We start from the raw sequence: 26,803 nt of genomic DNA, 5'->3' as shown, positions 1-26,803 counted from the left end.
GGTCTTCACAAAATTGGGAAATTACACTGTATACAACGACCCTATGTTTGTCTGTTTTCAACCCGTTTTCCAATGGCAACAACAGGCATGCGAGAGGAAATGGAGTTCCCTCATACGCTCTGTCACTAATTCCGGAAAGCCTCCAAAAAATCTGGGAAACCTTGGTCGAGCCTATGCCACGCGTTGCAGATGACTACTTTCTTATTTCTTCAATTTAAAACACTTAAACTACTGAAAGATGTGGGTTTGGTTTTCGGTGACTTCCGGGGTTGGAGTTGTCTCAAAAAGCCATAATTCAGCACAGTTGAGCATCCACAATTCATATTTATTCACGTTTATTTATTTATGTCGCTCGCACAATTCTACGTTTAGCTTCCAATAGGAAGGAGAGTCCCCAGCGAAGTGAGAGAGAGAGAGAGAGAGAGACCAGAATCACCACCTTTCTATCATAGCAGCATTAACTTTTCCAGCAATTTGTGCGACAGTAGCTCTTCTGTGGGATCGGACCAGGCGGTCTAGACTTCACTCCCCACACACATCAATGGGCCTTGGCGCCCATGACTCTGTAGCTGGTTCATCAGTTGTCCTTCCTTGGACCACTTTTGATAGGTACTAACCATTGCATACTGGGAACACCCCACAAGACCTGTCGTTTTGGAGATGCTCTGACCCAGTCGTCTTTCCATCATAATTTGGCCCTTGTCAAAGTCGCTCAGATCCTTACGCTTGTCCATTTTTCCTGCTTCCAACACATCAACTTCAAGAACTGACTGTTCACTTGCTGCCTAATATATCCCACCCCTTGACAGGTGCCACTGGAACGAGACGAAGAATGTTATTCACTTCACCTGTCAGTGGTTTTAATGTTGCGGCTGATTGGTGTATATATATATATATATATATATATATATATATATATATATATATATATATATATATATATATCATAATTCATTGTCTAAATCATTATAATAAACAATTATTGTTATTATAATAATTCATTATATAATAATAAATAATATTAACGACTATCAATAATATTATTAATAATATAATAATATCTTATTAAGTGAATGGGTGAAGTGGGAAATTTCCACAGATTTTATGGCTATTTTAACTTGTTTAAAAACAATAGGACTAACATCCAATGGGTTGCAGTTACACGTCTCAGTAGAGCAGCAGCACAACTGTAGGGCTGATATACGTAACGGTGAGGATGCAGGATTTCCACGCTGGCGAGCGGACGCCCAGGGGGCCGTGGCGGGAACAGAGTGTGTGAAGTGGTCGGGCTGATGGGAGACGTGATCTGGAGAGAAGATTTAATTGACAGCTCCACCTCCATCCATCTCAGCCTGACTCAAAGGTTAGGAGAGAGGGAATCTGCTTTCACACCTCATTTGCTAATGCCGCTAATGTGCTCCATTCAGTGCTGCCCGCACACAGACAAATGCCTTCACATACATTTCTCCATTCACACACACACACACACACACACACACACACACACACACACACACACACACACACACACACACACACACACACACACACACACACACACACACACACACACACACACACACACACCATATACATTGTGTGTAATCGGGAAATTCTTTTGCCCTTGACATCTAGAGAAAAGCAGGTAAGCACTTATTTCCTGTGTTAGGACTGATATATAGACACTCAAACTCGCACAAAAAGTCAAAATAATTTGGGTTTCCCCTTGGAATGTTTAAAAATGTACACTTCATGAAATATCTATATATAACATTTCTTATAAAACTTTGACGCACACACACACACACACACACACACACACACACACACACACACACACACACTGGGGTTCATGAGGTGGGGCCCCCATGGATTAGGCTTGTTGTTCCAGCACATCCCAAAGATGCTCGATAGGATCAGACCCTAACCCCTGCCATGACGCTCATCTGCCCATTGTAGGCACTTTCGGCGGTGGACAGCAGAGGTGCTCTGACCGGTCTACTGACCACTGTGCTGCACTGTGTGTCCTGACACTATTCTATCATAACCAGCATAAACTTTTTCAGCAATTTGCGCTACAGTAGCTCCTTTGTGGGATCGGACCAGACGGTCTACACTTTGCCCCCTAGTGCATCAATGAGCCTTGGGTGCCCATGGCCCTGTTGTCCGTTGTCTTTCCTTGGACCACTTTTGCTAGGTACTAACCACTGCATACTGGTACTACCTCACAAGACCTGTCGTTGACGGTAGCTCAGGAGGTAGAGCTGGTGGTCTAGTAATCTAAAGGTTGCTGGTTCGATCCCAGGCTCCTCCTGCTAGCATGCTGTAGTGTCCTTGAGCAAGACACTTAACCCCTCATTGCTCCTGATGGCTGCGTCCGTCGGTGTTTGAATAATTGTAAGTCGCTTTGGATAAAAGCGTCTGCTAAATGACGAAATGTAAATGTAATGTAATGTTTTGGAGATGCTCTGGCCTAGTAGTCTATCCATCATAATTTGGCCCTTGTCAAAGTTGTGCTTGCCCATGTTTCCTGCTTCCAACAATCAATGACTGTTCAATTGCTGCCTAATATATCCCACCCCTTGACAGGTGCCATTGGAACAAGATGACCAATAATATTCACTTCACCTGTCAGTTTAAATGTTGTTGCTGATCGGTGTATATAAATACTGTATAAACATGTTTCAGTATTTCACGTGTTTTAAATTGTAAAAATAAGAAAAGAGTCATCTGCAAAGCATGGCGTAGGCTTGACCAAGGTTTCCCTGATGGCTCCCTGAGGCTTTCCGGAACTTGGTTTTATATATATGTACTGAGGGCGTTATTCCAGAGTGTCCATTAGGTGACAGAACTTCTAGAAACACTAGAATATGAAGCCCTAGAGTTTTTATGGCTTGGGAAGAAGAAGAAAAAGCCTTAAAGTGAGCTACTCCATTAGGAGACTTTTTCGTGCCTACCCCACCACCACCACTTCTGCTAACATCTTGAAAGGGGACCATTAAAGGCACAATGCAATCAACTAAAATGTCAAAGACAAGTGGCCCATGAGTGGCCATTAGGCCCCTAACTGCTCCAATCAGCAAATAGAGCCGTGAGACTGCCCAAATCTATCAGAGGGGGGAAGAAGGGAATGCTGAAAGAAAGTATAAGAGTGTGTGTGTGTGTGTGTGTGTGTGTGTGCGTACGGGTGACTGACAGATGGATGGCTGCGGATCCAGAGAGAAGGAGAGGATTGAAGAATGTACAAGGAAGATAGGGAAACAAGAATAATTTGGACTGTGTGCGAGCATGCGCGTGCGTGCGTGTGTGTGCGCGCGCGCAAGCTGATGCTTCACTTGAAAAAATTATCTGGCCTTTACTGGTGGAATTGAGGCACAAGTGAGGGTCTGGAAACGAGCCTTTGTCACAATCATCATCATCACCATCAGCAGGGGTGCTTTTCACCTTCACCATTAAAGTGATGACTACAGGCAGTAACGGCAAGGGCCAGAGGGAAGGTAGCGGGGAAAAGAAAAGGAGAATTGTTAAGACAGACAAGAATGAAGGATTAACAGGAGGAAGAGAAGAGAGCAATAACAATAATGATTCAAATTAACTGGACAATTCCTATTGAAATTGTGAAAGTGTGCTACCTTCTGTGTACCCATACAAGGAGCTAAGAGACAGTCTAGGGCAGGGGTCGGCAACCCGCGGCTCTGGACCCGCATGCGGCTCATTCATCTCTCTGCTGTGGCTACCTGTGGCTTTGAGAAAATAATGTGAATCAATATTGAAATTTTATTCTATTTAGTCATTTTTTTCCAATGTAATAGTTATGATTCTGGAGAGTTTTAATATTTTGTCGATCAAAATATGCGTCGCACCTTGTATGCGTCACCTGTTGCCGACAGGCTGGTGACTTGTTTTGAGCTCTCAACCCCCGGTAAGCTAACCATGGATACATTCAAAAAAGGAAAAGTTTCTGAGGAAAATTGAACGTCAAAGTTCGTTTCATGGAATGCGGAGTGGAATCGAGACATGCAAAGCCATCCCCGACACCGATTTGAACATGAACAAGTACGCATTTGGGGTCCTGTCCATCTTTGGATGCACATACTTGTGCGAGCCAGTGTTTTCCACCATGAACTTCATAAAAAGCAAAAATCGGTCGCGACTCACTGATGACAGCTAACAGCCATGTGTGAGGCTCAAGCTGCAGTGAAGTTCAGGGGCAGAAATTGCATTTGGCAGGTGAGAGAAACGAGCTATTAATTCTGCAAATATAGATATTTATATTGGACCCTGAATGGATGTAGTTGTGTTTCATATTGAGTTGACAGTTGACTGCGGCACGCGACTGAGGAAATAGTCCCGGGTGACGGCACACTGAAATAGACCTAAGTCGTGATAAAACATCAACTTTTTTTTGCCCTTTTCAATTAAAGTGAATATTTATTTTCTTTAAATCCATAAATAAGTGAAGAACCTGCATTTTGTATTTTATTTCAAAGAAAAATTATACGTGCAGGTATTCTTTTTTTTTTCCGTCCTTTTTTTTGAGTTCCAAAGAGTTTAGTGTTTTGCTGTGTCAAGCACAGAAATAAAATGAGTCTTTATCAGTTTGTAGTTCTTTTATTTCAGAAATGCAACAAACTACAGTTCTTATATACATAGCATAAGTGTAATGAAACTATATATGCGGTGTTATCTTCATTATAGCGGTCAAATAGGTTTTGCGGCTCCAGGTGGGTTTTATTTGGCAGGAATTGCTTCCAAATGGCTCTTTTAATGCTGAAGGTTGCCGACCCCTGGTCTAGGAGATAGTCTGGGGGCTAGGAGACAGTCTAAGAACTAGGAGACAGCCAAGGAACTCGGAGAAAGTCCAAGAGAGTCTATGAGCAAGGAGACAGTCTAGGACAGGGGTCGGGAACCTTTTGGCTGGGAGAGCCATAAAAGCCAAATATTTCTAAATGTATTTCCTTGTGAGCCATATAATATTAATTCTATTTAGAATAAATATTAATTAATATTTATTCTAAATAGAGAATTAAAAAAGCGCTATATATAGGTTTCTTCCATTTCTGTCCACTTGTGTGCTGATTGGTCCGACTCGAGGCAGGGAGTTTTCTTAATGTTCGTCCGTCTTACAGAGGGGATCGGCGCACGGGCTCGAAAGCAACCCAGCAGCGGAACGCCATTCCTCCTGCGCCCAAGAGGATCATTATTATCCACAATTATTTTAACATGCGCGCCGCATATTGAAATGAACAATAAAACTCTGGCCATGTGGGCGCACCACGGCCAGAAAGACTCCGTCTCCCTCCCTAAACTCTTACCTGCGGGCAGAGACTCCCACAAGTGGCGCCTGATCAGAGACCCGGGAGGGGCAGGGCGCCGGGTAAAAGGCGCCCCCAGAGTCTTTCTGTGGTCCGCAGCCGGCACATTTATATTTTGAATTTTATTTTCAAAATTGTAATTTCTCTTACCAGTTTTACTTTAAAATAAGACACAATAATTATTTATTACTTGTTAATTATGATGAAAACTTTTAGCTTAAAATTGTCTGCGAGCCATATACCGTCATCGAAAGAGCCATAGGTTCCCGACCCCTGGTCTAGGAGCTCGGGGGCAGTCTAGGAAGCAGACAGTCTAGGAACTCCGAGAGAGTCTAGGGACTAGGAAACAGTCCAGGAACTAGGAGACAGTCTAGGAGCTAGGAGACAGCCTGGGAGACAGTCATTGACGGGTCAAACTTTTTCAGCCCAAGGACACCTTGGTCGATAGAGAAACAGATAGCAGGGACCCCCTCGATGAATTGCATTTTTAGACCGGAACCAATATCATGTGTGCTCACCGCAGGTTTACTAATGTTGCACTTATAAGACAAAAAATAATATGAAGTGCTATACAAAGACAAATGGCAAGAAATAAGTGTGTGTGTGTGTGTGTGTGTGTGTGTGTGCGTGTGTGTGTGTGTCTGTGTGTGTTAATGACAACCTATGCCGATTGTGCATTGTGTGTGTACAATGTCTCGGTGCTTGTGTTGTGTGCATGGTTTCATGTGTTGTTTATGTGTCGGGAAGCTCTCAAAATGAGTATCAATATAAGAAAAAGTGGGATTTACATGAAATACAAAAAAAAAAATCACAAAAAAAGTCAAATAAAAAAATAAAGAAATAAAGAACAATTTTATAAACGAGGTAGAAAAAAAAAAAGAGCGAGAGAAAGCGGAAGAAGTAGAAGAAGAGTGGAAATAGCAACAGGGACTGAAAGAGAAATGGGGAAGTATCCAAAGAAAAAGAAGTAGTGGAAGGAGGGGAAAGAAAAAAAAAAAAAGGACGTCCCCAACAATGGAACAGCCCACAACAAAAGCTAAGGCTGACTTGATGAACTCCCCCAAAATCTCCACTTATGTAGGTTAATTGACTGAGGAATTGAAGGAAACAAGGACAGAATTCAATTGTACGGCGTACGACCGGAGACGAGGCTGATAAGAAGGACACAAGCATACGGTATTATTCTTACTGCACACACACACACACACACACACGGAGCGAGCAAGTGTGTCATCTACTATAATACTAATTATCAGTTAATTGTTATTCCCTATCATTAGGAGGGTGGTGTTTTAATTGTAATGTAGCCAAGCAGAAAGCCAACCTATACATGTGGGGGGGACAATTAGCCACCTCCATTAACCCCTGGTTAATTACAACCTCCTCTGCTGCTTCCCGCAGCACTTTTTACACCAAGGGTTTTTTTTTTTTTTCCTTTTTCTTTTTCCCTCCTTACCCCCTCGTCACTTACCCCCATTTTTATTTCCCGTTCCTGCCCTCTTTACGACCATTCGCAGACGCCCATCTCTCCCCCTCACAGGTCCCACAGATATCTGTGGAATTGCGCGCTGCCAAGCTGCGCGCCACTTCTCCCAAGTTCCCCTGCCCTCCCCTTCACTTTCATCGGGATATTTTATTCCTTTGTTGATCGCTCCGATTCAGAGTACGGTGTGGACAGGCTTTTCCGCCTCATAGCAATCGCCGTTGAGGAGATTAAACGGACTGTTGGGACAGCGTTTACGCCTGATCACGCTGCGACCCGCTCAGTGTGTGCAGGAGTGGGTTGCCTGTCATGGGAGTACTTCCTTGTTAGCCACGCCGGTTAAAATGTAATGGGTAAATCCTTCACACCACCAGTGCAACCAAGTTCTAGGGGCTTAACAGTCTCCATGGACTACCTTCCTACCTTCCTACCTACCTGCCTGCCTGCCTGCCTGCCTGCCTGCCTGCCTCCCTACCTTCCTATCTACCTCCCTAGCTACATACCTACCTACCTACCTGCCTGCCTGCCTGCCTGCCTGCCTGCCTGCCTGCCTGCCTCCCTACCTTCCTATCTACCTCCCTAACTACATACCTACCTACCTACCTGCCTGCCTGCCTGCCTGCCTGCCTGCCTGCCTGCCTGCCTTCCTATCTACCTCCCTAACTACATACCTACCTACCTACCTGCCTGCCTGCCTGCCTGCCTGCCTGCCTGCCTGCCTGCCTTCCTATCTACCTCCCTAACTACATACCTACCTACCTACCTGCCTGCCTGCCTCCCTCCCTCCCTATCTACCTCCCTAACTACATACCTACCTACCTGCCTGCCTGCCTGCCTCCCTCCCTACCTTCCTATCTACCTCCCTAACTTCATACCTACCTACCTACCTCCCTGCTTACCTCCCTACCTGCCTGCCTCCCTACCTTCCTTCCTTTCTTCCTTCCTACCTGCCTGCCTGCCTCCCTCCCTACCTCCCTACCTGCCTGCCTACCTACCTCCCTTCCTTCCTTCCTACCTGCCTCCCTGCCTACCTACTTACCTGCCTGCCTGCCTCCCTACCTTCCTACCTACCTCCCTGCCTGCCTGCCTGCCTGCCTGCCTCCCTGCCTACTTACCTACCTACCTGCCTGCCTACCTATCTACCTCCCTCCCTTCCTACCTGCCTCCCTACCTGCCTGCCTCTCTACCTTCCTACCTACCTACCTCCCTGCCTGCCTCCCTGCCTACTTACCTACCTACCTACCTCACTACTTACCTACCTACCTACCTCCCTACCTTCCTTCCTTCCTTCCTACCTGCCTCCCTACCTACCTACCTACCTACCTGCCTGCCTGCCTGCCTGCCTGCCTGCCTCCCAACCGGATTCAATATCTATTAGACATCTTTGCAAGGGTCACACAAAGAGAATAAAACAGACAGTTCTAATCTCTAAATTGCAAATTGATTATAGATTCTTTATTCATCCCCCGAGAGAAGTTGCAGGCACCACAGCTGGATGAAGAGCAGCAAAAAACTGGTTCCCAGATTCCTATGCCTTCTTGAAGCTATTTCTCTGTTAAGAGTAAAACCTTTTCTTTCCCCCACTTTGAATTTGTATTTCCCAAGAGCTATCTCAAAATGCTACATCAATTAGACGCTGCCTCTCTCTTTTTAATCAAGAAACTCGTGTGTGTTGGGGGTGGGGTAGAGGTTGCCAGCGGCATGGCTGCCATTCTAACCTGGTGTTGTTGTGCCATGTTAATATTCCTGTCAACTTTCCAAGCTCCCTTGTTTCCCCACCTTCTCCTCCCTTTCTTCCCGGCTGCCATGACGTCCATTTCCAATTTTGCCACGAGTGCGTGCCGAGACGGTCCATCAACGGCAGACTGTTTTGGCGAGTATGCACCACGATGTACTCACACTCAGCCAGCCAACAATGGACAGCACAGAGATAGAGGGGGAATAGAGAGATTCGCCGATAGCCGACGCGAATCGGACAAAGATACGGTACAGACGCGGACGCCGGCAAGCAAACAAGGCGCAAGTGGGCTGACAACGTTCCATTGTGCTGCAATGGGGGAGAGAGATAATGGCAGATAATGTTTTTTTCTTTTTTTTTCCAAAGAGGACACAATGGATCCTTAATTGACTCATTAGGTAGAGCAAGAGAATGTACCGGCTTTAATGAATGGACTGTGAGCGCATGGGTTAGAACAGGCAAACTGCTGGCTAAGCAAACCAGAAAAGCAGCTTATTGAACACGGCGAGAACCAATTTTCTTCGCTCACTAAAAAGCAGCCGTATCAGTTGGCTAATGGGGGACATTTAAAAATATATAAATACATTAAAAAAAAAAAAAAAAAAAAAAAAAGCCAAGCTAGAGTCCCAATCTATTTATTTCACTGGTGAATAAAAAAAAAGAAAATAACAACCTGGAAAATAGACTTGGTGGCTCATTCACACTTTTTTGCCCTTTGTTTTGTGTGTGTATTTGGTTTTCACATGGGCAGAACAATGCACGTGTGTGTACCTCGAGGTGCTCCAGTATATACGGGGGGTTGGTCATGCCCAGCCTCAGCATGGCTCCCTCTGGAATCTCCTCCACCAGGTGCCACAGCAGGGACGGCAGGTCGGTCCCGATGTCTCGGCCGTAGGCGCCCGTGTCTTCGCTGGTCAACCAGATCTCACACACCCCCTCTGAGGACACACAGAGAAGGAAGGGGGTTAACACATGATCGACAGACAGACAGACAGACAGACAGACAGGCGGATGGGTAGAGAGGCAGACAAGCCAATAGGGACAGACAAAGGGACGGAGTAAACAGAACGGCATGAGAAAGCCATTGCGATCCAAAACCCTTTGACAATCAACACAGGCTAGGGAACAAAGAAACAGCGAAATGGCGTGAGACGGCAAACTTTCCTTTGGTTAGAGTGACAGAAGGTGGAGGAAACCAAAAAAAAACAATGCAAGAAACCCAGAGATGTACCCTCCTAATAATCATGAGCCATAGTTTCGTAAACAAACGATTGATTGGTCAGTTTTTCTGGCTGCGTCAATAACATCCATCTGGCAACATCTACATACGGAAAATAAAGTGATGCGTTTGAAGCTAAGAATGGCACTTCACAGAAAAATCAAAGAATGAACAAACATTTTCCTCCGTTGTGTTACAGACAGGAAGGGATTCTTTACTGATTATGGAGAGAAGTAGCGAGGTCACGCAGCCAAGTCGAAGGCTCCAAGACTCCACCACTCTGGTCCTTCGGTCACTTTGACCATTGAGAGAACCTTATTGAAAAGACCTAATGTTCACAACACCCCCCTCTTGACATATGCAGATCCGGCTGTGAAGGACACATTTCGAGATTGGGGGGTGGGATCGGGTGGGGGCCCGCCATCCATCAGCTTCACGTTAAATTAGAGCCCTTCTCACGGCCACAGACTAATAGTGAAGCAGTCACTTCCAAACGGGACAGCAAGCGGTTGACTGGCTGCTTAAGCTAGTGTGAATGACAGGTGCGCGCGCGCACACACACACACCAACACATTCACACACAGTACTATTATCATTAGCTGTGCAGCGGCAGATAAATGCATGTGGTCATTCAGTGCTGAGAGATTAAGGATGACGCCAGGCTAATTGGACAGTGTATTTAAAAAAGAAAAGTGTGTGGTGTGTGTGTGTGTGTGTGTGTGTGTGGTGTGTGTGTGTGTGTGTGTGTGTGTGTGTGTGTGTGTGTGTGTGTGTGTGTGTGTGTGTGTGTGTGTGTGTGGTATGTGTTCCTGCGTGCGTCAGTAGATTAAAGATGATGACTGTGTAATTGTGGAGAGCCAGAGAGTTTTAGAAGGCTCATCACCATTGACATTATGGTTTGGGTAATGATTTTTCGGAGGCCAGCCGTGTATGACAACATTGCAGCCGAAGCCCTCCTTCCGTCGGCCTACGGTCAACTGTGGGTAGTGCTGCTTTGGGAAGCATGTTGATAGTTTTTCTTTGACTAAAGATTGATTGAGTGACGGTATAATGGGTTGAGTCGGCTTGTTTGGGGCGAAACACTCCTCTCCCTCTCTCTCTCTCTCGCTACGCTCTCCGTCAAGGTCTGTCCATCCCCCCCATTCTCTCGCTGTCCCCCGTGGCTGGTTGTTTTTTTCCTACAGCGCCAGCATTGCACACTCAGCCAAGGGGGGGGGGTTTGACTGGACAAAAGCCTGACGTTCATCACAAGGTCAGAATGGCACTAAACAGCCCGACGAGGGAGGGCGGCGAGCCAAATGAATACAAAAACAACATTTCTGCCACCGCCGAGGCTCCGTTGTTGGGGTATCGCCCCCATCTGATTGAGGGTAGGACCTGGCCTGGCCCCGCCGTTGGAAAACAACACCGTGTGTCAGGTGAACGGCGCACGTAAACGGAGAGGCCCGGGGTGAACTCTGTAACCCCCGCCCCGCTCTCTCCCCTCCCTGAGCTCTGCCCCCGCGTCGTGTGCCGGGGCGGCCGATGGTGTTATTGTTGGCTCCGGGGACAGGGGAGGGAGGACGAAAAGACGAACAGACAGGAAGTGTCAGCCAGCTCTCCCTCGCTCTGGCCTCCGAGTCGTGCTGAGATACAAGCTCAACACCTGCTTCCTCTGTTATGATTATTCTTTTATTTTCTAAATATATGTAAGCTACGCGTGAGGTTGCTACCCAAAGTTAAAGATACTTTTTTATTGTTTTTACATGTTTTGTAATTCTATTGTATTACAAAGAATAGATGCGTTTTACATACCTACCCATTGATCAGAGATTTGATTCGGTTTCCAATAATGCATCCAAAGAATATGGGATATAACATAAATATATTTAAGTCCGTTCACTCAGGAGGGAGCTTGGGAACACTCCCAGGTACTATGTTTGTGGCTAACAAGACATGATTCTGATAAATAAATAATATTAAAAATAAATATATATATTCTGATATATATATTCGAATGGGAATCTAAAGTTCTGTTTTGATTTTATATTTAAATATTTAACACAGTGTTCAATATCTTTCCCCAGGGCAATTGGCTAATATTGCCAACATCAAATTCGGCGTTCCCGTTTTTGCTTGTAAAAAGGGATAGACTGCTCTGTTTCTTCTATACTAAGACTGTGTAAATACGTATTCTTATGTTGTTGTAGTAGAAACATTGACTATCTTGCTGCTTTAGAGTTTCCATAATGTGTGGACCTGTAATAAAACTTCCAGGGACTGGCTGACTTGTGGTTTTTAAAGGTAGGATGTTTGCATTCTCTTCGGAGGAATTGATTCCACTTTGGAAGAATGATCGAAATGTTAACGAAACGTGAAATGTTTTTGATGATCACGTGTGAACCTAACTAGCCCGCCAATCTCAGAGCAAGCAGACGAACAAAAGCCTACACCTAGAAACCAAAACAGGACATGTTAACTTGTGTTTCCAGTGCTCTGGAGAGCTGAAAAATATACATCAAAATGTTATCAGTGTAACCTGCGTGTGTTTTCACATGTATTAACCCTCTCCTTCCCTGTTCTTTCCATTTCGGGTTGAGACACAGTTTGACGATGTAAAACGACGAAAAAAGGGATGGCGATCGGGGCGGGATTCCCCAAAGGCTCACGTTTGACAAGAGCGTCACCTCTTTAACGCATCGGCACGATGAGGGCCGGGGCAGCCAGAGAGAAGCGTAATCAGAGGCGGAAAGAAGGGCCAGACGTGGAAAAACAGAAAGGGGAAGGGCCAGCGGGAACTCCCTCATTTTGGAGTGGGGTCACCGAGGGCTGGGGCCGCTTAGACGGACAAGAGCAGTGGACGCATGAAGAGACAGAAAAGGAAAATAAGGGAGGTGAGAGGGCGAGTGAGAGAAATACGGGGGGAAACATCTGTGCGCGAGTCCTTGTCTTGGTCCAAGGAAAACAGTGTGGGTATACCCGACACGTCATACATTCAGCGTACGGACGCTCGGCCAAACGGCTGTTTGGCACCCAGAGCGTACATAGGAGTGTGCCTGGGTGGTTTGGGTGAAGTAGGTGTGTGCGTGAGTGTGAAAGAGGCGAGCAGGACGGACATAATGGAAATCTCCACCCTGCGACAACCCAATGTAGGAGGAGGTATGGGAGGTGTTTTTCTGAAAGTGAAAGGAAAACATTTCCCAAACAGCCTGCTGGAAACTGGGCGGAAAAACATTCCATGACTTCCATGATATTATGCAGCAGCCCTTCAACACCAGTAAACCCTCCGGGCGAACGGGGTAAAACAATGTACTTATAATCTCATTATCCTGAAAGAGTCTACTTCACACGATTAAACCGCACTCGTCGCCACTCCCCTTCCTGCAGTGGAAGGGATGACGGGAGTAGGGGAAGAAGAGAGAAGAGACGAGGGCTTTGAAGTGGCTACTTTGAACAAGTGTCACGGAACCAATCGATTCTGGCGATTGGCCGCTTAAGCGACGGCCGTTGTTAAAACGCTAAAAAAGCAGCTGAAAAACACAAACACGCTTCTTATCCCATGTACTCACGGACATGGCAGAGTACCCATGGATATTGCGTGGACTGGGATTTGCTGCCTAAACTTGTATTAGTATAGTACAAGCATTGAATCTATTTGATGTTTTTCCAAAATGGCCGATGACGCATGCAAACACGATAGATCTACAACGCTGTGTGTGGAGCTGTCACAATCATTACATGACGGCCTAAATGCAATTATTTGAGCAGTTTGCGATCTTTATAGATCTAAAATAATGAGATTCTACAGTCACGTTCACATCCAAATGTAAAGGCAATTTCAAGCCATTTCAAACCACCTAGAAAGGCTGCAATTAACGGGAATCTGGTCTACCTAGAACAGTGGTTCTAAAATTGTGGTGCGAACCCCTGAGGGGGGGGTCGTCAAATGTTTTCTGAACATGCGCAACAATATATTTTTTTAATCAAATCATTTTTCACAAAATAAAAATAATTTTCAGAAATAATTCTCTCAGTTGAATTATTCAGTAGATCCAGAATGAATAACTTCAGGAGGCTACATTTTCCCTAAGAGAGAGGGAGCGCACGCCCCTGTGCGTGTGCGTCCCTGTAACCATAGTAACTCACTCTCCCACTCCTGTCGCCAAGTGTGACACAGCGCAGGAGAAGAGCAGATACTTTGCTCACACAAAAGCTGCTGCTGCGCTGACACTCTGCGCAGCATGCATGGCAATAAATGTCAATATGATAGAAATGTTGTATTTCAATTTACTTACTACAAGCTTTAATTGATCAAAATGTGGGACATTCCATCTGGTTGCGGGACGCGGGACAATTGGTCAAAATGCGGAACTGTCATGCACAAATCGGCCGGTTAGTCACCCATGGAGCAATATGGTTGATGATGGTTGGTTACATAACAGCTCATGAAATATAATGTAAAATATATCAAAAACCATAGCGGCAAAAATTATCATTTTTATTGGACAAATGCAGCACAAATGGCAGTAATTTCATTAAAATTCTAATCACATGGGGTGGCAACTCCACAGAACGGTGCACTTAACTATGCTATTGATACATCGGTGTGTTGGAATGATAGGGTCGCGATACTTTTTGACTTTTTTTTTTATTTAGGGGTCGCCAGCCAAAAGGTTTGAGAACCCCCGACCTAGAACACCGATGATCTGATGTTCTGACGTACCAATAAAGGGCTGTTCTGCAGTGGGTGGACAAGTTTTATTTTACACCACTACTATAGAGGGGGAAAAACTGACACAAAAAACAGGATCTTCAACTACAATGTCCTGATCATCACAGCCCTAGGTGTGTATGACCTGATGAGTCAAGCCTCCAGGGTTCTGATCTACATCAAATTTAAAAGCAATGAAAGCGTGCGAAAGTCCAAGCAACTGTTTGCAACATTATCCGATTCGGTTTAATGAGGATTCGTTCACCGCTGCCAGCGCTTTGACAGCGTTTAGAGCTGGGAAAGTGAGCACAGAGAAAAGTGGGAGGAAGGCAGCCGAGAACGGGCCGCTTGCGAGTCTGCGTTCTCGCTATCTGGAAGCTTCCCGCAAGTACTCCGCTGTGCACAAGCTCAATCCCCTGCTAACTTACTCCATTACGCTGCAAACACAAACACAAACTCATTTTAAACACTCCCAGTCCAGCTTTCTCCAGTCTGCATGATAAAACGTCTTGCAGCCAGAGGGCAGTTGTTTAACCGCCTGAATGCATGTTTATCAGTGGTAGCTTGACTGCACTGCAGTGTGTGTAAGTGTGTGTGTCTGTGTGAAGGAGAGTTTATAGGGGGGGGGGGTATCTTCATGCAGACACGTGCTGTAGTTGCAAATTAAGAAATGCAAGAGTCCGGGTATAGGTATATGATATGGCTGTGTTTCCCATACATGAATTTATTTGTCGCGGCCCTCCACAATATAAACATTGACGGCCACATATTGATTTTTTTATTTTACAATTTGAAATGGGTAAAATCTTGTTTCATTATAGAGCTGCGCGCAGGGCACTCATTCGCTCAGCCACTCCTTGCCACACTCTTACTCTCTCTCTCTCCCAAACACATTGACAACAGAGCAGTCTGTGAATAGCCCCTCCTCTACGTGCACACACTGCCCCGGATTTCTTTTACAAAAATAAGAATTGTTTAAAAAAAAAAATAGCCACGGGTCTATTCATCTGTCATTCTGATCAGGCATTAAAGCCCTCAAAATCGTTGATCAAAAACGCAAGTATGTTTTGGGTCCTCTGTGTGTCCTCTGAGGGAGCAGTCGGGGAGCAACTTGCCCCCGTCTCCCTCTCCATGCGCAAAGGAGACTTCGGAGAGGGAGCCGTTCCTCAAAATAAAGCAAATAAAAACATTGTGTTTTTGTTTTAGATGTATTCTGTTTTACTCAATTTCCTCATTGAACACAACGAAAAAAGCACTGTGCGGAACGGGGGCACTGCCCCACCCCCACAAATGGAATCAAATTCTGTGGGAAACACTGTATGGACTACCTTACTTGAGCGGCCGATCTTGATCTCTGGCGTGACATGCCCCATATAGAGGTATACATTTCTGATTGGTTGCCATGGGTGTTTAAGAGATTACAGATTAGGTGCGCATAACGATAATCCCGTTACAGCGAGTTAAAGCTCCGTTTTCCATAACACAAGTCAAGACGCTAGGCTGGGCGTGATGCATACATGGCTGGTGCGCCGGCTTGCTAGTGGGTGGTAGAGAAGGATGAAAGAAAAGTGAATCCCTGCACGCACGCACATGTGTCATCGTGTGTGTGTGTGTGTGTGTGTGTGTGTGTGTGTGTGGTTTTAAAATAACGGAGTAGATGTTTAGCGGTGTTGGATAATTTCACTTTATTTCTGTTTGCCGCAAACTGATGGCTTTAAATACACCACAGTGTCTATTTAGACCAAATGAAACAGGGTTTGGTGGCGAGGCAATGTGGGGAGGACAATGCCTTAATGTCAAACTACATTACGGCTTGGAAACGATTGAATGCGGAAGAAACTCAGATGCTGTGGGTTCAAATGAGGCGTCAAACTTTTTTAATGTGAATGTGTGCTTAGTTGCCAGTAAAGTATATTGTACCCATAGGATTAGATACTCAATGTATCCTTAAGCTTCTATGACCTAAAAGCCCCCCGCGCTAGTGTGCTTACCGGCTTAATGTATGTAACATGCGTGGCAATGTGTTGATTTGGCATCGGAAATACAGTTTTAATGCAGCATAATAGGATCATATTTATGTGAATATAATCTTCTAATCGGTTAGACATCATTGCCTGCGGCAACCAATCAGAGGGCACGGCGCGGCAGTGAAAAGCGGTGGTAGCTTAGATCGGTCTGCAGCACGCGCCGCGGTTTAAGAACGAGCCTTTGCGCACACTTTGACCCGGCCAATAAGTGGGCACGATCTCACGATACAATATTGCGATACTTGGGTCCCCGACACGATAATATCGCAATTTTTTATAGTTTGCGACAAACAAAGTATTACGGTACTGCAATATATTGCGATATATTAATTTATTTTTCGATTTGTTGTTATGTTTGTTGTTTATCATTGGGCTCAGTGTACATTTTGTTATTTTATTGTGTACAGTCAACAGTTAACCCACATTTTTCCATATATATTTCCTTTTAATATTTTCATTCCATTGCTTCATTATTATTGCCTATTTTTTGATGTAAGCTCTTGCTCACACACTGCAACGGCATCACGGCAATTTGTGTATATTTGGACATTTTTATTTTATTTTAAAGCAGCACTATGTAACTTTTGGTATTTGACGCTCCTTCAGTTTGAGTGCGATTGCACTTTTACACCATTGTCTAAAACTCGGTCCGGTATCACAAAATAATATATTTTACTGGAGAAATCGGAACCTTATCGGTCACGTTTCAATAACATTCTGTTACAGACGCAAATATAATGTACACCTGGGTTACAGCGCCCCTTGCACGGCCCTGTGTGTTGAGTGCTCAGTCCAAGGCTCCAGGGGAGCTGCGGGGAGAGAGGGGGCCCCCTGCTACCGCTGTAGGTATCAGATGTCTCACCCACACTGTCAGGGAGGTGGAGCGGCTATGTTTTGTATGAGCATTATTACAGGACATTTTTACCGGCAAGTTTATAATTCATTGGGGATTTTTTTTTAATTTTTTTTTTTTATTAACTTTATCAGACAAAAATAATTATCGGAGCCAAACAACAAGGAAGTCACGTAGTGACGTAAAGCCTCACTTTTCCCGCGGATTTGTACCCGAAAACCAAAGTTACATTGTAGAAGAACAGGCGTTGGCAGGGTGGGTGGGAATGAAAGAGGTGCCATTCTCCATATTACGTCAGTACCAGTACCAGTACCATCAAGATCATTTGGAAGCTGTTAATTTAAGGTAAAAAAAGTTACATAGTGTTTAAGTGCTTTAACTTTACTTTTTATTATATTATTATTTTATTTTAAAAAAGATTCTCAGACTGTTCTACCTTTAAAATGCTAACCGCCTGTAAAAAATAACAATGATATTCCTTGTACATGTGACTGCACCTCGCAGAATAAACTCATTCTGATTCATTTCACATTGGTTATGATGAGGTAAAAAAAACCAAAAAAAAAAAAAAACCAATAAGTTATTTAGAAAAACTCATGACTTCAATCTGATACAACTTAGTGAACTTTCTGCCCTTGGTTCGACCTCACCCTGCTCTCTTATGCCCGGTTTCCATGGAGACTGATAATTAGTCGGAGTATAAATATGCATAAACACCCCCCCCACCCCATGCCAGAGAGGCATGGCGCTCGACATAGACTCTACACGAATCGATAGCCTCCCCTTTCGGCTGTGTTCACTTTGATCCTACCCAGGAGCCCAGACCTGCGAGCACGAGTCTGAGCATTTGTGTGTGCAAGGAGAAGGAGGGAGAGACAGTGTGCAAGAGACAGAGAGAGATAGAGAGAGAGAGAGACCGAGAGGGAGGGAGATTGGGTATTCTATTTGATTTTCCAGTACACGTTAAGGATAAGTGGGTAACTATCCAGAGAAAATATCATGGTTCTGTTTTCATTGATTTGAATTTTTAGTTTCCAGCGATAGAGAGAAAAAACAAAAAACTGTAGAACTTTGGAGAGATCCTTGCTCGTTTTTTATTGCAAGTAAAGGAGAATATGCAAGGAAGTTGTAATCATTTTATGTGAAAACAGGATAAAATACAATAAACAATAGGCCAGGTCTCGACGGTAACGGTTCTGATTGCCCTCTGCAATCAGAGTGAGTCAATTGGCAACCATTTCGTGGCCTCTGGTTGCCCCCTTTGGCAATCACTTTTTAACATAAAAATTAGGGACGGCAAACCGCAAAACGTGCACCCCAAAACAAATACATTTGTTGCATTAGTGATATTTAAATATTGCTGTTACAGGAACCAGAACGTACCACGTGTGTTTACTCAGGTGCGCAGCGGTGCGCACAGGCCCCAGTGGACGGCAGTAGAGCAAGGTTATTGCAGTCAGGGATGCAAACAACTCGCTTTTCGGTGAAAGTCGTTTTTTTTTTTTTCACGTCAATTTGGGTGACGTGTGAATCGTCCATACGGATTCGACCCATTTTGGCATTTTTTATTCTTTATCCGGCCGAGAGAACGATGCCATTCGCGATCAGTTAACTAGGGGTTTCGTTCTCTGATATTACGTTAGAACTAAGACGCGGACACGGCTCTAGTCTCCGTTTGAAAGCACTCCAAAGTGATGCTGCGTTTACAGGCTCTGAAAACCTGTAATGTGCCGGCTACACCATAAGTATATTCCGGACTTTTTTTTTTTAATCTAATGTGAAGCTTTAAAACATTATTTTATGTCACATTGTCATTATCAAGCTGACGAATAACTGCACAGCATCTCATTTACTCGAAATATAATGTGAATAAAAATGGCAACCATATTTTCAGTTTCAAAAACTAAAAGACGATGCCTGGTTGCCAGCCTGGCAACCACTTTCAAAAGTCCTGGCGGCAATAAACTGCAACTCAATATTTCCTTGATATTTAAGATTACTGCATGAAAAAGCGTATTTTTTCCAAAGCGAGCGTTTATATCTATCTATCTAATGGATAAAATAATGGATGGTTGGATTGATGGTATGAGATGGATGCATAGATAGACGGATGTGACCATGTGATGGATGCATAGATGGACGGATGTGACCATGTGACCATGTCCATGTGACCGATGGATACATCAGTGGTTAATTGAATGGATAAAGTACTAGCTGGCTTATGGTAAACATATGGATGGATGGATGGATGGATTGGATGGATATATGATATGGATGCATTGATGGACAGATGAATGGCTGGTTGAATGGTATGGAATGAAAATATTGGCTTATGGCTTATGATAAATGGAAGGATGGATGGATGGATGGAACTTTGGAGAGATCGTATTAGTTGCTTGCAATTAAATGAGAATATTCAAAGAAACTGAAATATTTCATGTGAAAAACAGAAAATATGGCCATGATACTTTTATACATATCTGCAGTGAAATGTCTCTGCAACGCACCCGGAGATTATGCACAAAAGTTACTAAACCGAACATAATAGCTTACCCAATACCTACCTAGCTAACTAACTGAAACTAACTGATTCCTAAAACGTAATGCAGTTAGTGAATAGAATTAAAAAATAATAATAATAAAATAAGACTCAAAATATACAAAATATAAGGGAATAGAGTTATGTATATGGGATAGGCAATTTGTATGTACAGATATTCCCTTGATATCTAAAGTTACTAAGAAAAAGCTTTTTTTCCCCCCAAAAGCCAGTTATATTATAGGTTAGAAAGCATCAATGAAAGCCGAGGAATTCATGCGCACCCCTGAACCCTCTGGCATGCTAATGGACCACGGCGAAGACACACGTGGATGCACAGCTAACAAACGCAACCACCGCCAGAGACACACACACACCCACACACACACACACACACACACACACACACCATTAGCCACTGCTTAGAGCGTGGACTCCGTTTCGTACACTATGAATATGTATCGCGCACAACATATTAAGACAACCTTTAGGGATGACTGTCTCACCCGATCTCACATATACGTACTTATGGCCACACACACACACACACACACACACACACACACACACACACACACACCCACCCCTTACTGCAAGAATTAATCTCCTTGATGGCCCTTTATCATATCCTTTACGAGCAAAGATCAACTATGACAGATCTTCCAAGGCATCATTTAAATCCTCACACAGAGACTCCACCTTCTTTGCCCTTAACTAACTGAACTCAACTACCCCTAACAGGGCAAAACGGAAAAACAAAACACCTTTTTGCTGACGTGTCAGGTCATTAAATGGCAAATGAAACGTAACTACAAAGAACTATAAATTGCTACTGTACATGAAGTTACTTTGGACTAACATGAGTCTATGATATTCTGTACCTATAAGATGAGTACACACTTCACCAGACATTTATCAAAATCTATCAATTTATCAAAATCTCTTTACTCTCGAATTGTAGTACACTGTGTGTATATGGATTTTCAAATTAAATGTCGAGAAAGCAGCTTTTTGAAGTGTTGTTTTTTTCTTCCTTCATTTTCATTTGGTGCAGTTTAGGACACCGCAGCAGTTTTCTATTCTACAATTTGTTGGATAAAGAAAACGAGTAAACAATTAACTGGTACCATGGTATCCAAACAACATGGCAGGATACTATAAAAGCGATATAGTAGTAGCAGTATAGGAAATGAAAACACACACACACACACACAGACACACACACAGACACACACACACACACACACACACACACACACACACACACACACACACACACACACACACACACACACACACACACACACACACACACACACACACACACACACACACACACACACACACACACACCAGACAGAAGGCCTGTCTGACCTTCAACCACATTAACCCCCCCTCCACCCCTCCTCTCCAGGGCTACTAACCAATCACCTCAGGCTGTCTGCCTTCACAGGCCCACACCCTCCACAACCCATACTAACCGAGCCTCCCCCAACCACCGGCCTCCATGTCCACCATCTAGATAGACAAGATGCTGGGGCATATTTGGGTAGACGTCGACAACAATACCCGTATTACAGAAGGAGGGAATGGAGTGGAGGGGTGGCGAGGGAGGAAGGAAAAAGGTGTGCGTGCGTTGGTACGAAGTGGGGTGCACGGCTGAAACGATAGAACGTGGACGTTGTCAAACGGATGTGGAGAAATGGACAAAGTTTGGGAAAATAAATAAATCTGGGGAGGTTGGCGTGACGGCCTGATGGAGGGATCGATGGAGGGAAGGGTGAATTGGATGGATGGATGGGTGGACGGAAGGATGGATCTGATGGACTCATCGACGAAGGGATGATCAATGGATAGAAGAATAGAGATATTGGAGGGCTTTTGAAAATTATGGATGGATGGATGGATAAAATGGGACGGATGGAAGGCGTATTAGATGGATGGTAGATGGATAGATCAACGGCTGGTTGAATGGATAAGGTATTGGAAGGCTTTTCATAAACATATGGATGGATGGATGGATGGATGGATAAAGGGATGACTAATGAGATTTGATCAAAGGAGGACAGTGAACCTTGAAGTTGACTGAAGGTTGACGGAGGTGAGAAAATGGAGAAACAAACGAGGCGGAGAGAAGGAAAGAGTGAAAGACGGAAAAAAAACAGATAGAGACCAAAAGAGAGAAGAGATTGAAGTGGCAGCTTTCCAGTCGATAATCCACACACACACACACACACACACACACACACACACACACACACACACACACACACACACACACACACACACACACACACACACACACACACACACACACACACACACACACACACACACACACACACACACACAAATATGTCACATGTGCATAAACGTACAGTTCTAAAGAAACAGTGTTTAATTGCAGTCATTAAGAGGCTTAATTTAGAGGAACAACTGTTGATATGCTGTGCGGGTGGCTTGGTCTGGGAGCATCATCAGCGAGGATAAACCCATCACTCACTCACGCACGCACACACACACACACCACACACACACGCATATGGATGGCTTCGGTATAGTGCGGGGCCTACACAATCTTTTATGCAACAACATGTCAGCTTTAACCTAGTTTCCCCGACTTTTCAAAGTGCAGCTTGGCCCTCTTGTGTGTTCTGTTGAGCTGTGCATGCAGTCGATATAGCAAAAACATGCCACAGCATATATGGGTCAGATACCATACATACCATAGATGTATGGAGAGTAAATGGCATACAGGACTGCTGGGTGTGTATTTCTGTGAGTGTGGTGGCTTTCAAAGAGGAAATGCCTTGTGGAGCTTCAAAAGCAGAAGGATGGGATGATGTATATTTGGAGGAGAGAGAGAGAGAGAGAGAGAGAGAGAGAGAGAGAGAGAGAGAGAGAGAGAGAGAGAGAGAGAGAGAGAGAGAGAGAGAGAGAGAGAGAGAGAGAGAGAGAGAGAGAGAGAGAGTGTGTGTGTGTGTGTGTGTGTGTGTGTGTGTGTGTGTGTGTGTGTGTGTGTGTGTGTGTGTGTGTGTGTGTGTGTGTGTGTGTGTCCCACACCGGCACCAGAAAAAACTGGTGCCGGTGTGGGAGAGATTTTGGTCAAATATTATCTGTGTTCATTGAGCTTAAAAACAATTGATAAGCAGGCTACATAGAGAATCATCAAGGCATGTAGATGCATCATTTTCTTTTGAATATTAAAAATAAAAAAAAGTCCCGTAATTTAACGCCATTTAAAAAATAAATAAATAAAAGTTATGATTACTACTTGAAATCAAATAACTTCCGTTTGTGAACAACAAGTAAAAAGTGCAGCTGCTTTAATTAACATTTCACAAAAATACAATTTTGATCAAATCAAAATAAATATGGCAAGTGTGTCTACTGTGTTAACAAGTGCTGCCCCGGGGCGGGGATTAGTTCTATATCGACAAACGTGATTGGTCTGAGGTGAAGCTTTCAGATCAGGTTTAGATCGTCCAAACTGATTGGCTTTCCGTTGCAACTAACCGAGCGCAGAAATGAACAGATCTGCAGAGTTTTTTTTACCAAATGATCCACCCAGCACTAATTCAAATTGTGCTTGGAGGGAATTATTTTGACCGGATATTATGACCGGAGAGATTTAAACATGTCAGACTTCAACAGATTTTCCCAGTCAAAAACCGGCAACTACCGTATAACAGAAACGCTGGTGTGTGTGTGTGTGTGTGTGTGTGTGTGTGCGCGCGCACATGCGCCACTGGAGTTCGACTCCCTGCAGAGCGGGGGTAGCGTGGTGCTGGCTGTGAACTCTGACAGGAGTTTTGGTACTAGTCTAGTCTACTGCAACTAGTCTACTGGACAGAGCACTATGGACTACTTCGGATTTGTTTTATCAGGGAGATGCCAAACAGTGATGAAGTTAAAATAGAAGAGGTGCAATGGGTTACAAAACTCACGGCTCCGATCGTGTCATTTTTCTCATATTGCACTTTCGGAAAGGGCAATATGAGGCACGCATGATACCTTCTTCCTTTAAACATGGCAGTGAATGAAAAAATTTGATTACATCCTCCACCAGTAACTTAATTTAATTCCAGTATCATGTTCAATTTCTCACGTTTAGAACAAACCAAATTTCATGGAAGTCGGTTCAGAATTAAGCGAGTTCCAGTCAATTTTGTGGACAAGTCTCCATCTCGCAACACATCTTGTATTTGTTTACCAGCAAATCTTGGCCGATCCAATATGGTGGACGAGCAGACGCATAGCGGCGACATTTGCTTCACGGTATGTCGTAAAGTAGCAGCAACATACTGCGGCCTACTGTAAACCAATCATTGCGCTTGGGAGTAACACACTTTATCTTCTTTTAACTATAACTCTGCCTCAAGATTTATGGAATTATTATTTTAAAAAGTCACAGCGGCAGTAAAACTGTGTTTCACTATGATGGCTAAATTCTGCAATGGATCCGCAGTTCACATGCAAGCCGAAACCGTGGGGGGCGATCCGTACCGATAACGGATCAACTATGTTCCGTTACACCACTAGAAAAGAGTGTCACAGTCACACACCCAGCAGGGCAATATACCAATATTCTATCCTTTTTGTTGTGTGTTGTTTACGATTCACGATCTATGTCCAAATCAAACAGCCGCTTAAGTCAGTATAGCCAACAGAGTTGATTCCCTTAAAGTATTCTACTTGATACCATGTATGTAATGTATTTATATATATACACACCGATCAGCCACAACATTAAAACCACTGACAGGTGAAGTGAATAACATTGCTCATCTCGTTTCCAATGGCACCTGTCAAGGGGTGGGATATATTAGGCAGCAAGTGAACAGTCAGTTCTTGAAGTTGATGTGTTGGAAGCAGGAAAAATGGGCAAGCGTAAGGATCTGAGCGACTATGTCACCCTTATCATGGCATGTGTGAAAAGGTGCGCGGTAGAAATGTTCCTGAATGTAGCTGCAGCTACATGTAGCTGAATGTAGCTGCAGCTGAATGTGTGACTTGTGAAAATCTATGGGGGTGCCGGAAAGGTTATCCCAGTAATTTACCCGGAGCTACGTGTGAAAGGGGCTTAACAATGGCATAGCTGTCAGTGCTGAAAAAAAAAATATATATATCTTAAAATCTAAAATTTAATCAAGACCTTAAAATCGAAAGTCAAATCAAATTGTGGAATTGGAGAATCTCAACACTCCTAATATATATAAATACACACAAACACATACATTACACACACACATGAATATCTACATATGTACATCAAATAGATGTGTTTCCATGTAGAATTGGAATTCTGTGTAGAAATGATAACAGAATGATTCCTTTCCTCATAAAAAAGATCTATCAGTAATTTTGTCTGTTGTCAGTGTACAGAAACTGAGAAGTCATTTTTTGTGGATCCGCTTGAACTGAATTTACCGTTTTAGCTCAATTACTGACGTTACTGACATGTGACACAAAACTGAAGCTTGTGTGTCTCCCCAAGATAAAGATGCACAGTAATTGACAAAGAATTATGTTGACTGTGAAACTCTTTCTAAATAATTGGCATCAGTCAAGTAATTATGCTGAGATGAATAATAATTATTCCCCATCTATGAATTCAACGGCTTTTCAAAACCTATTATAAAGCTCCTACAGTCTAATGATTGAGACGTCTCCTCTGAAAACCGTTCCACCATTCCACCAATTGGCTGATCCATTAAATAACGTGCATGTGCACGTAAATCCATCATCCGATCCTGATTTGACTTACTCAGTGGGCTCCAAAGGACGTTATGGGAACCAAAAACAAGTTTGCGCTTCACGCAAAAATGGACAAAAATAATAAGTCGCATTCAAATTTCCTTCGGAGGGCATTTAAAAATACCTCACATACAGTCAACAGGTAAAGTTGTCCGGCGACCCCCAGACAGATACGGGTCCGAGAAAGAAAGAAAGACAAATATATTGAGAGAGGAAAAAACTCTTGATTGTGGCAGATTCCTTCAGATGTGAGCGACTAATGATATTAGCGAGTCGGTTAGCAATCAGCAGGCGTCGCTATCTGTTCTAATTAGCAAATTTGTGTCACTTAATGAGCAATGAAAGCAATTAAACTGTTCCAAAGTCTTTGTTGATAACCATCACAGCCAGTTCACTGGGACTGAGGGTGTGTGTGTGTGTGTGTGTGTGTGTGTGTGTGTGTGTGTGTGTGTGAGTGTGTGTGTGTGTGTGTGTGTGTGTGTGTGTTGGGGGGGGTGCGAAACAAATGTTGTTGTCTTAATAGGTCTGCTGTGCACATTCATCTCACGATTGCTGTTAATGCAATCAAACAGAGGCAACCGTCTCTCAGATACTTGCAACCTGAGCATAATTGCCTGTTGCAAAAAAATCGGAAATCGGGGGTTTCATAGTTTCATGGTCCCAATATATATTTTTGTGTATTATATCTTTGTGAGTGTATGTGATTGGATCCGAGTGCGGCCCCGCAACCCACAGCAGGTAGAACCACTTAGTGAGTACACAACACGACGTGACACCATTGTGTAATGGTCGTTTGTCAGGACAAGTTTCCACCCTCGTTTTTTTTTTTTTTAATCAAAATGCAAACTTAAAACATACCGAACAAACAAATAACAAACAAATAACGAAGAGTACTTTTCTATACTTGCATAACATGCGTTTGAGCCTGATTATGACTGTATTATTTCAACAGTGGTTAAACCCTATACCTTGTCTAAAGCTCCAAAACGTCTACATTGACATTTTCTGGGGGTTTTTTCAGTTCATGCTTGTTTTTCTCAATCATTGACAATTAATGGTGAAGTTATTTTTCCAATAGACTTTCATGTTACATCCTCTTTGTATTAAGGGATGATTCGCAAGTCAGACCACTAACTAGTCGTCTGTTAAAAAAATGAGACATCTCTCAGGTGTGCTCTTTTT

The 26,803-nt window shown here is 43.7% G+C and overlaps 1 protein-coding gene across 2 annotated transcripts in view; it reads right to left on the bottom strand.

Moving 5' to 3' along the window:
• Window positions 1-26,803, bottom strand: part of cdkal1 (CDK5 regulatory subunit associated protein 1-like 1) — a 300,473-nt gene that overhangs the window by 123,029 nt on the left and 150,641 nt on the right. For both annotated transcript variants that reach the window (XM_080004992.1, XM_080004993.1), the window contains exon 9: window positions 9,308-9,474. In XM_080004992.1, coding sequence (XP_079861118.1) covers window positions 9,308-9,474 — 167 coding nt within the window. The remainder of the gene's footprint in view (window positions 1-9,307; window positions 9,475-26,803) is intronic.

The sequence above is a fragment of the Zeus faber genome (genome assembly GCF_960531495.2).
Source record: "Zeus faber genome assembly, chromosome: 8".
NCBI classification, from domain to species: domain Eukaryota; kingdom Metazoa; phylum Chordata; class Actinopteri; order Zeiformes; family Zeidae; genus Zeus; species Zeus faber.
The sequence above is the reverse complement of the archived record's forward strand: the minus strand, read 5'-3'. Positions and strand labels throughout refer to the sequence as shown.